Source organism: Pholis gunnellus (assembly GCF_910591455.1).
Source record: "Pholis gunnellus genome assembly, chromosome: 11".
Lineage (NCBI taxonomy): Eukaryota > Metazoa > Chordata > Actinopteri > Perciformes > Pholidae > Pholis > Pholis gunnellus.
This window is the reverse complement of record NC_136538.1, coordinates 19,337,187-19,349,464: the sequence shown is the minus strand read 5'-3', so window position 1 is coordinate 19,349,464 and position 12,278 is coordinate 19,337,187. Positions and strand designations below refer to the sequence as shown.

The window sequence follows — 12,278 nt, the reverse complement described above, 5'->3', positions numbered from 1 at the left end:
TGTGTGTGTGTGTGTGTGTGTGTGTGTGTGTGTGTGTGTGTGTGTGTGTGTGTGTGTGTGTGTGTTGTAAAGCATTTTTACCCTTTGAGTGTATGGTTAATCTTTTTCTTTTTTTATTAAAACTGATATTAGTTAGTTATTGCACTGCTCCATCTGTGATATCATTGAATGCATGTAATCGACATTGAAATAAAAGAGCAGGATCACACAATCAGCAACAGGGGGCAGTGTAAAATCAGACATGTCAGACAACTGGAGCGCTTTCAAATCTAATTTTATTCCTCTAAAAATGTTTTGTCTCCTACTCAAATATAAACGTCTACTCAGCATTAATAAACATTTTCACACTTTTCATCGAATCAAACAACATTCAACATGTATTTATCATATTGTACACCTCAACATAATTATATCCACACTCTAGGTTTTTTGTTGCCATTATATTATGAAAACAAGAAAAAGCTTCAAGAGAAATTATATTTTTAAAGTTGTAAAAAATAACAAAAATACTTCCCCAAGAATTCCAAAACTCAAAACAACAAATGTATTTCTTTGTTTCCATTAACATACCTAGTCTCTCAAGGTATATTAAATGTTAATCCTTACTTTTTAACAGCAACCATTGTTAATGGAAAGACACCAGCTAAACCTGTATGCTTATTTCCATCAGCTTCAGCTTTACCAACTTTCCCGTGCATCCCTCGTTAACCTCTACAGGCTGTGGAATTTCATAACTGAGAACAATTCAACTATAAATTCCAATAACTCGCAAATGGGGAGCTATGACCCCATTTGTTATAAATACTGCCTGCATCCCTCCTCCACAGCCACTCTCATTTCTTGAATCTTTTTATAAATTCTGGTGCCTCTCAGTCAGTCAACTTCCCCTTGCACCACCCCGGATAAATATCACGATTAAACAAAACCAAAACACATTCCTTCATCTGTGTAATTTGTTTAATAAAAGTTAAGAATTTACATATCTGCAAAGATCACACTAATACTAAGGAGGCTTTGGTTGTCCTAATGGAAGCTGTGATATCCAGTGACAAGTGTACATTCACTGGCACTTGTTGAACGTGACCAATGCTAAAAGATAGCATTTCTCTCTGTCTATAGTGAGCAGAGGTATGTGGCACAACCTCACTGACACTTGCAAGAGCAGAGCTTTTCTTCACATATAGTTCCAAGGTGAGCGAAGGCGTTTAAAAACACTTTACAATATTAAACTGGTCATGCATCATGTACACCCCTGGACAAGGAGACTAGGTCATCGTGTGTTTATTCTTGACAATTCTACAAACGGAAGGGAGTAAAAAGACATTTTGTGCACATCATTTAGTATAGGACAAGTACTGAATAGCAGAATTAAATGTTTGAAGATAGATAAAAGAAATGAGCCTGCTATTTTTGCTTTATGATCCTCCACCTGTCAACCTACAACAACATACAGTATTTCTCTTCTGTGATTTAATCCTATGATCCGAACCGCAACTATTCATTTTCAACATCTTTTAGACATTTCAAGTTTTAAAGAATATTTCAGTACAGGCTCTGTTTAGATGGTATTTCTGCTAAATTAGTAGAAAGAGATCTCCAGAAGCCTTACACAAACCTCCCCCAGGACAGGCATATGGTGGACTACAGTAAGTGGCAGTATGATCTATATATTATTGTAATTCAGATACAAGTGTGATTAAATGGTATGACAGCTAAATAGATGTGATAAGTAGTATTTTTAACAGCAAGTATAGATGTGTATGATGTCTTACCATTATCCAAGTTCTGACATATAGTTCAAAAACTTGACAGACTTTTGGATTTCAACCTTATACAGAATCACTTCATCACCTTATATGTTACTTTATTACTTTGTGTTTACAGCTGAATTTGAGGCTTAAATTAACTAATGTAGGGCTGCTTGTTCATTCATTTGTCACTTTTTTATTAATTGATTTATTACTGCACTGCCCCAACACAATTTTTCAAAGCCTAAGCCCCACCCAAAACCCAACGATATTCAATTTACCATGATGTAAGATGAGAAAAGCAGAATCATTTCACATTTGAGAAACTGGAACCAATGTATATTTAGCATTTTTGACTTAAACAATGAAGCAGTTAACAAAATCAGTACTAAATGAATAGTACATGAAGATGTCCAAGAGTGGTAGTGACTGATTTTCTGGTGTTTACATTGCCCCTGGCCTCCAGACACCAGGTTGAACTCCTCCCTTGGTGGCAACAAAACGTGGTTTGGGTGCTTGAACTGGGTCGGACTTGAGTGAGGGCAGAGAGGCAAGGAAACTTAGTTCAGGAGCGCTCTGGAACTGCTTGGCTGCTTGGAGCCCACTGGTGTATGATACTGGAGTATAAGGTGTAGGGCCTGCAGGGGGCATAGGGTGTTGAATAGGGTTGGCAGAGAATTTTGGGAGGCCGGGCAGCCCAGCTGGTTGGGATGGAGGTGAAGCTAGCGTCAGGGCACTGACTGGTGCTGGTTTAAAGAGAGGAGCTGGGGTTTGAGTGAAATGAGCAGGAGGTGGGGAGAACATTCCAAAATCAGACAAACGTTCTCCAAGCGTAGTTGCAGAGCGGGGTGCAATAACCTTGGTTGCCAGAGTAGGAGCTGACATGGGTGTGGGCGTGGAGAATCGCTTGACCTCGACGACACGGCCTGTTTTGATGGGGATCTGCTTAGGTGAGGTTAATGAGCTGCCCACCATTGTTGTGTAGTCACCCTGCTGCCGCTGGGCCTGGTAAGAAGGCATGGCTGATAGATTAGCAACACTGCCCTTGTAGTTGAACATGGCAGAGTTGAGCTGATAGGGCTGCCTTCTCATGACATCAAGAGCTTTGATGCCCTCTTTTTGGGAGCATCCTCTACCCCTGCTCTCTGGCTTCCCTGTATTCCTCTGAGGCCCCATAGGGATAGAAGGGACCAGGAGTGGATTGTACCCAATGGGTGGAGGAGCACGGACATTTGGTGAGTATTTCCACTGAGAGAGAAATGAAGGATTGTGGGAGGAGTCAAGCACTGTGGCTGCACTGTGTGAGGCTACTTCCTGCTGGTAACGGGTCTCGGGTGGGGCGTCCACTACATACATACCCATACGGCTCTGTCTGCGGGCAAACAGCTGGGCCCCCTTACCCCCTGCTTGAATTAACTGTGGGGTCTCGTGGATGACCCGAGGCTTGGGTGCCACTGGAGGAGGAGCCCTTCCCATGCCCGCCTCAGCACTCCTCTCCTCCTCTACATCGTCATAGATAGCTTCAGGCGGTGGATGGCCATATTTGTATCGGGTGGACCTGTCATCCAGATTCTGCACCATACACAATAAGTCTGGATTTGGTGAGTTCTTCTTGACTTCTGGCACATTGAACATAGGTTTGGGTTTGCCACCTCGTCTGCGAGCATCAATTAAGATTCCTGTGCGACCTGTTGGACCAGGAATAGGGGTTGGCGGTACAGCTTCTGGCTGAGAGACTACTGACACTACAGGTGCCATGGAAAATTGAGGTCGGTGTGACTGAGCTACTGGCACATGAAGTGGAGGCGCTGGGGCAAATTGTTCAGGTGAACTAGGAATTTGAGATACAGCAAAAGCTGGGGCTGGAGCCATTGGTGCTTGTGGAGCCATATACACTGGGGGCACAGCTGCAAATGAAGCCTGATGAGCGGCAGTCATTTGTGGTACAGAAGTAGAGACAGCTGGAGGGTAAAAAGCAACAGGAGCTTCTGGTGTCTGGGCCAAGTGACCTTGAGGTACAAAGAAGGGTGGGGAGAACACTGACGGAGGACCAGGGGCTAGCTGTGATGTTACTGATGTAGCATTCATGGCTAGTTCAGAGGCAGAGTAGAATTGTGATGGCATAACGGCTGCTGAGGCAGGACGCTGGCTCGTCTTTGTGACAGAAGGTTTGAACGCTACAGGCGCTGTTGCAGCTCGAATGCTGATGAAGCCTGGAGTGAAAGGACGTGCCGTTCTGTTGAGAACATTACTGGCAGGTAGTTCTGGTAATGGTGTTTCAGCTGGTGGTGCAGGTCTGGTCAGAACAGTCACTGAGGCAGTAGCTGGTTTGGGTGCCACAGGAGGAGTTGACATCATCATGCTACTACTAACTGCAGAGTAGGATAGATCCCCATTAGACATTCCATAGGCTGCAACTGGACCTGGACCTGGAGCCTGAGACAGCTCTTGCTGTTTGGCTATAGCACCAGGTGGTATCATCTGCTGAGGCTGGAGGTTTGGCTGCATCTCGGGATGCATCTGGTACATCTGGGCCTGCGTCTGGACTTGAGACTGTGCAGGAGCCTGAGGTTGTGCCGCCTCCACTTTCTTGGCATGCTCAGCAGCCCTCTTTCTCTGCTGCTCAAACAACTGGGCGCCCTTGCCTGTGGTGTCACTCAACCCTGGGCTTGAAGCATCCTCTGCCCCATCCCCACGACCTTCGGTGCCTGCAGTTGCCCTCTTCTCAAGCATCTCCAAGTAATCACTATCCCAAGTTGGATCAGGAGCTGCTGAAAAGCCATCCTCATCAATCTCTGATTCGCTGCCAGGGAATACTCCATCCTCCTCTTGGGAGTCCTGACAACTATCCTCATCCACACTACCAAAACTAGTGAGAGTGTACTTCTTGGAGCGCTGCCGCCTCTTCTTGAACATCAGCACCCCTTTGGAGTGAGGGTTGGGAGCATCAGTCAGTAGGGATGCAATTGTTCGACACTTGCTTTTGGCCTCTTTTACATTCTTGTCTTGCGCAGTATCCCCTCGGTTCAGTTCTGCAGAGTATGAAAGCCATAGCTATTAGGAACAGTAGCACGATAGCATAACATAAGTACTGCAGTGAGGTTGAGGTAACAAGTTTAAGGTTTAACCTTTAAACCAAGAACTGACTCTGACATGAGCATCTAAACCTATACTGACCACCATGCCTTCAACAGGCATCTATCTCATAACAGGAGCACTTCCTTGAAAATTCCAGGCAAGCTTTCAGCTTCTCACATTAGCTGGGGTGAAGGATACATTCGCACATTATTAGTCTTATGTACTCTGACATCTAACTTAACTAGAAATATCTACAAGCTAGTGGAAAGTTGTATGATGTAGGTGACTGGAAGGAGAACTTCAAAGGGTAGCCACAACATATCATTTAACTTGTTATGGTATTAAGCAGATTAACATTCTGTTACCGTAATATGCAGTGCCACATGAAGGGAGTCCTTAATGTGTCTAGAACAGGGTTCCTAAGTAGGACATGAGATGTTAAACCTGCACTCAGTGATGGCGAGATGGATTTACAAGGGTAAGTTCTTAAAACGGCCCCTTGACTGAAAATCCCAGTTCTGTTCTTTTCATTGATTATTGATGATGGACAAGATGACAAGTTGTAGGAAGGTATTCTTGGTCAGTGTCAGTGCTCTGTATCTGGTGTTGTGTCACTGTATTGTCACAATTGTTGACTTCTCTTCAGAGTTACCAAAAACAGTGAGACATGACCGGTTGGTTTTTTAGGCTATGTCATGGTGAGCGTTGATAAACAAATCACACTTTTGCTCTTTCATTAAGTTGATAAAATAGCCAAACGATCGGACAGCAAGAGAAACAAAGAGAGAAGAGAGGGAGAGAGAGGCAGGGGAAATTGCTTTGCAACTTGATACCTAAGAGCAGCTGTAGATGCTTTTCAGTGATCCCAGATTTATCACTTGGATTTTTACACACAACACTGGAGGTAAATATAGTAAACCGTAGCGACCGTGTTCTGTTTAACAGACTTAGGTTGACACAATCACACTGGAATACTAACCTAAAAGAAAATATATCCAACTCTTTTGGAGGTTTGGTTAAGGGATGAAATGTTGCAGATAAGGTAGTGTTGATGGCGGTATTTTCAGTGTGGTGTTCAAGGTGGAAAGACATACATATATATGGGATGCACAGGTCTCTGTCATTGTTCTTCCTCAGCTGCACTTACTGGCTTGTTTGGCCTTTTCCACGTAGGTTGTAGAAAGCTCCTCGTCGATGGGTTTATTCAAAGGACCCACCATGGGTACAAGCTGGCTGCGGGATCCCAGCATCATGGCCTCCTTTGCCCTCTCAGGAGATACCAGCGGGACGTTGGATGGCTCAAGAAAGCCACTATCCTCCTCTTGCCCTACATCCCGTGGCCCCTGGTCATCTGCTGAGGAGATGATGGAGGAGGAGGTCTCAGTGGATGTCTGGGAGGACCACAATCCTGGAACAGGAGGCTGGTAAACCACCTCCCTGCGTGCCACCCCTGGACGACCCCCATCTCCATCTCCCCCGCATCCTTGTCCATGTGCATCTGGAGCGCTGTCATAGCCACTCATCTCTGACGTCTCTCCACCCTCAGGCGAGGCTCGGCCTGCTGGTTTCCCCGGGGTGGAGTTGCTGGGGCTGCGGCGTTTCTGCCGGCGCTGCCTCTCATATCCCGCCACATCCGCATCACTGTCAGTTTCGCCGTAGTAAGCCTCACTTCCAGGTGGAGATGTCAATCCACTGGTTGTGGAGGAGTGGCTACGGATAACTTCGCGGATGGGTGCGTGGTGAGGGTGGTTGGGTGACATGGCATGCAGAGTAGCGCAGTATTCTTTGTCTATACGGGGAGATGGGGCGCGGGTCACAAGCATCACGGACTGAAAACCAGCAGGCACCCTGCAAACAAGTGGAGGGTTTAAAATATAGATGGAGTCGTTGGATGTTTTATTAGAACCAAATTAAATAAATCTGTTTTTTACAGTATGTAGGATCTTGGCACAAGCCACAGAAAACAGTTAGCTCTAATGTTTTACAATATTCGTATAATACATATTATATATTTTATAAAATATGATATGATATGCAGTAGTATATGTGTTTGATACAGTGCACATTATAAATAGTTCAAGACTTGTGACCTTGTGCTTGATCCATCACAAAAGGTTGATGATGAGTTAAGGCTAGTAAGAGTACAATACTTTAGCTCCTCTGACCTTCTGACCCGGATGTGTAATATCCCAGGGGAGGTGTCCATGAGGTCCATGGCCTGAGCATGGGATAGCGTTCCACATGGCTGTTCGTTGATGGACAGCAGTTCATCAGCCTCCTGAAGCCCAGCCCTGCATGCCTTGCTGCGTTTACGCACCTGTACCAGCACCAGCAAAGGAGGGCAAAATTACAAACACTCACAATAACGTCAAATACTTTTTTTTACAAATACTCAATCTAAAGTCTTTGGGGGCACTTCACAGACAACTTTCAAGTCGTCTTTGAAGGAGACATACAAGTGTCTAATGTGTCACAAGGGCAAAACTCAAGGCATGTTTTAAGGCCTCAAGGGCGAATGCAAGATGCAAGTCTTTCACATCTGAATGCTGACAATGGAAAGGGAAATGGAAGGGCATATGTACATTTGTCTTTACTGTTCATACAGCACTCATATTCTATTGTTACAGGATTAAATCATATCAGATATGACTTGTGTGGAATATAAAAGCCAGACAGAGCGATGCTGCTGTCTTGTCTTGGTTTGTGATAGTGACTGGCAGAGAGCAGCTTTAGTCCTGACAGCTTGATCTTGCTGCGGACATATGCCACATATTGCAGCTCGAGTGGAGCACTCATACACACTTTAACAGCGAAATGTCAGCCAGTAGCCATCTTCATTTGGTGCTTTGCTATTTGTGCACGAGGTCTGTCAGGACCATGGCGTTATGCCCACCCTAAATTGCCTCAGGTCTATGCAAGCCATGTCAACATGTCCCATAATAAATTCAAAGCAGATGTTTGAAAAATTTCAAAGACACTGACTGCAGTGTTGATCGCATGCATTGCATTGAGGGCACTGCCATGTAATAAATACATATTATACTAATCACAGATTAGGAAAAGTTGCTTTGGTTGACCGAATACATTTTTTCCAGTTATTCTGTTTGGCCTGTAATGAAATCCCACATCCGCATTTAGCTATAGCTAGCTGATACAAAAATACACATAAAGTCATATAAATAAACACACAAACACGCGCATGCAGACCCACAAGCACAGACCCAGCACTGACACACTGGCTCTTTCAGTGAAGCCCCAAACTGCTCCACCTGTTAGGGACGGTATAGTGTGAGACCTGACAAGATTACAACTTCCTGCTCTCAGGGGTGAAGGACCATTCTGTTTTGGACGGTCAGACAGAACCAGCTGTCGTTCACCGCCATGAAGATGATTTAGTCTCCTGTGGCTCTGTGTTCATACTAGCACACTCTGCATAAGCCAACAACGATACAGAGGTACATAACGGAAAATACAATGGATGATTTAGATCTTTATGAGGTAGATGATAAGACAGGTTTTAGATGCAGTATACACACAAAGGTACACAATACATTACACTATTATTTCTGTCGAACAAGCTTCTTCAAACCAATTGACGAGCCGAGGCGACAATAATTACAAACCCAATGTTATGTGGACAATTTTCTTTGAAAATCTGTACAACATTTTCAAAGATGTTAAAATTGTCAGGCTGAATTTTGGAAAAATATGAAAAAAAATGATGAACAGGATGTCATAAATGAAAAGGAGGTCGACCAAAGCGAGTTGGTTTCTCTCTCCTGGTCATTTAATGGCAGCTCCTGTGGTGCCTGAACAGGAGCAATATGGAATCCAACAGGGGTTTAGCGATCAGGGTTTTTATTTTGCACATGTACCTACAAAAAAATTGTATACTTTCATCCCCAAGCAGCACGATACTGAGTAGTGCATTTATAAAAATAGTGTATGAGGTTCATTTTTTAGCTCTGAGCTGAAACACACACCTTGGCCGATCCCGTGACCTGCTGCTTCTCAACCAAAAATAGCCACCTGGAAAAGTAGTTCTGCTCAGTCAACAGTTATTGAAAGTATGTATGGACATGTGTGTTTGTGTCATGTGTGTACATGTATGTGTGTATAATGTGTTTGCAGGTGTACTAAAACCTGAACTGTCCTATCCGGAAATTAGATCTGTCTATGGAAAGATTTCATTTGAAGAGAGGATCGGCCCAAGTCTTTTTTCAACAGGAAGGACGAGGTTGATAGAGCGAGGAGAAAAGACTGTACCTTGGCATGGAAGCGACAAAGGATCAACATGAAGTCAGAAAATATAACTGTGACTTCTTTTTTGTTCCTTCCATTTTTAGCTTTATCTCTCAGAGGTACAATACTTTACTGCCTGAAGACTGATTAATCATTTAATCCAGTATATATTCCCCTTTGGCATACATGTGAAATCTTTGCTCTCTCGAATGGAGACCCGGGATTTAAATCTGGACGACTCCACTGGTCCCAAATGTGGGCCACAAATTCTTGTCCGTGAAGAATTTGCTTTAGGGCAGTAAAATGAGCTGAGAGTAATAAAGATAAATATTTCACACAATATTTTATTTCAGTGAGCTTCTTTATACAAGCAGATATAAAAGTAATCCGTAATTATCACAAAGCCGCGTCATTTTAGTGTTTTGTGTCGGACGTCAAGAACTGAACTAAATCCAGACATTCATGACGTTCACTGCTCACCTACTGTGTCTTTTTACTGTTACAACAGTGTTTCAGGATAAATCTCAGGTAAACTGCCTGTTCAAACATGACCAAACATGACTGGAGTAATTAAATATCTTACTGAAATGATTGTGTAGTGGAAATATGCTTGTTGAATTGAACAAACTTATGAAACAGCTTATGGTTATGGGTGAATGGTGTGTTGTATCCATAAGCTCCTCCCAATAAAGAAACAAATGAAAAAAAAGTGACCTTAATGAACCAGAAATCTCTGCTATTATGTGAACCTTTCACTGCTGAAAGCATTGCAGAAGAACAGCGGCAGTCAGTAGCACAAAGTCAAAGTTATTCAAAAAAACAACAGGTACCCAATATAGAAAAGTTCAGATTTTAAACTTTAAGATTCATGCAGTGAAACAGGAGAAGCAGCATTCATATGATATGTGACAAGGTTACTCTATATTCCCAGCTGAACTTTAACTTTTAAGTTCAACCAATCAATCATTGGTGCGCCTCTGCATGAAAAGCACTCTCTAAGAAGATGATGACTCATATTCAGGCCCCAAACCAACCTGCATGGCAGCCAATATTCCACACACACAGCTCCTTAAATCTCCACTTAATATATCCCAGCTGATGTTTCACTTGTCTATACCGTGGCTGTTGCATCTAACACACTTTTCTTCTTTGCACTCATAAAACCGTGAAATGACTTCTTTCGTCGGGCCTGCTGAGTGACCTGCCTTACCTTAGCCACCTGCAGCGGTTTCTGATGTTCCACGCCTCCCTGGAGCCGAAAGCCCCACGGCGCTCCATCGGACAACGTAATTATCACTTCCTCTACAACCATTGTTCTGCTTTCTCTGTCTTTTTCAGCTTTTTCTTCCTTTTCTTGGTAATTTTCTGCTCCTCTTTGTTTTTTTAATATTTCGTCTGGGGGGCCCTCAGTGCGTCGGCCCCATGGTCAGCGGTCAGGGCCCCCTCACAGAGCTCTGACGTGCTCTTTGTCCGCCACACTGTCCGTACGCCGACTTCTCTCTGAATCCAGCTCCAAGGCCAATGCTCACACCTGAACACACACACATGCACACACACCCGTCTGTGCGCCCACCCATACGCAGAGGGGGCCAACCATCATTGCCAAGGAAGAGGGAGAGAGAAATATGATGGGAGGGGTGGGGGGTCTGTGTCTGCTTACACTGAGGAATGCCTGCCTTAAACGAGCGAGGGGAGGGTCCAACGCAACACTTGTCCTGTCACTCAGACCTATGCCATTAGGTTGCTGATAGCCCCTCCAAAAATAGGACACCACCACCACCTCTGCTGCTTTGCCTGCTCATCTGCAGACCAGGGGAAAGTTAACATTCAGGACGTCCAAATGGCACTGTTTCATATAGGGCTTGACAGCGTTGAGGTCATTGGTAGCATTTAGGGTCACAGCCAGACCCTTTAATATCATGGCTGAGACATGCCATGATAGATCAGTCCACTCTTGATAAGATACCTTCAGATATTCTTTGATTTGCACCAAGGGGTGCTGGTGAAAATAAATGACGGAGACAATAAATGGATCCGCTTTGGTGCTGGTTAGTGTTTAATTGTGGAGGCTGCTGTGTATCCTGCCTGCTCCTCTGGATCTGGAGACATTCAGGGCTGTCATCATAGAGCTTTTAGGATAAATACTTATGTAAGCTCTGGATGAACAGCCTGCATAGCGACATTGAAATATGTCACAATTCCACAGTGTTGACTGAAACACAGAAGGGACACATGCTTGCTTGTATCAACCTGATACAGAATGTAGGACGCGGACAGAAGTGGTGCATGACAAACAAATGTCGTTTACAATTGTGAAATGGTTTCCTACAGTGTAGGCTTGGTTGATGTAGAATCAGACATGATGATATCTCTCGTTATGGGCAGATACAGATTTTTTTTCACTGCACATTTACATTATGCCCAACAATTGCACAGACCCCAAATACTGACACCCAGCCAATCTCTTAGATATGGTGGCAACTGTGGAGAGTGCACAAAAACATTTCATGTTTAACATAGAAACTAAGAGTCCACAGCTACGGTAGCGGCTCTGTGAAGCTGAACCTTATCGCATGCGATAAACGCAAACACCAGCATGCTAGCATGCTCTCAGTGACAATGCTAGCATCATATTGATGTTATTATGCAAAACCATTCTTACAGAGATTATTTACTTATATCATAAAATCAGAACATAGCATGAAGCGGAACACAAGGCCCTTGGGAAATTAGTCCATGACAAAATCCTAAAAAACAGTTGACTTAACCCTCGTATTGTGCTTTTGTGTCTACTTGGTCAAATTGACCTACTTTTTAATTAACCTCAAAACATTCAAAAACAATTCCTTTTACCAAATATAGAGTTTTACATTGTTACCCATTCTGACCACAAAATCTACATATACTTTTTTATTTTGTGGTCCAAAGGCCACAAAATAAAAAATTAATTATTTTGTTGTTGAAAATCTAATTTAAGCAAATCATAAAAAAATAAATCTGTCCCACAAATAGTATATATTTTCTAATAGTATGGCATGTTACAATAAAACATTCAGATTTTCTGGATGAAATCGAACCCAAACAAGAGTTTGAGCCAAATTGATGTACATTTAAACCCCACTCTAATCTTAGATTAATTCAAGTTTAAAAATAGATCTAAATACTGTCCGACAAACAAATACAAACACTTCTGCGCACAGAGTCTCAGCT

General features: G+C 43.4%; 1 protein-coding gene across 1 annotated transcript; it reads right to left on the bottom strand.

The window, feature by feature from the left end:
* Positions 1-257: 257 nt before the first annotated feature.
* On the bottom strand, positions 258-10,617 carry synpo2la (synaptopodin 2-like a). The gene is made up of 4 exons (XM_079169338.1): positions 10,279-10,617; positions 6,992-7,143; positions 5,974-6,674; positions 258-4,780 (listed from the first exon to the last, which is right to left on the bottom strand). The coding sequence occupies exons 1-4, from the start codon at positions 10,378-10,380 to the stop codon at positions 2,193-2,195; spliced, it is 3,543 nt and encodes a 1,180-aa protein (XP_079025464.1). The 5' UTR covers positions 10,381-10,617; the 3' UTR covers positions 258-2,192.
* Between the last annotated feature and the right edge of the window lie 1,661 nt (positions 10,618-12,278).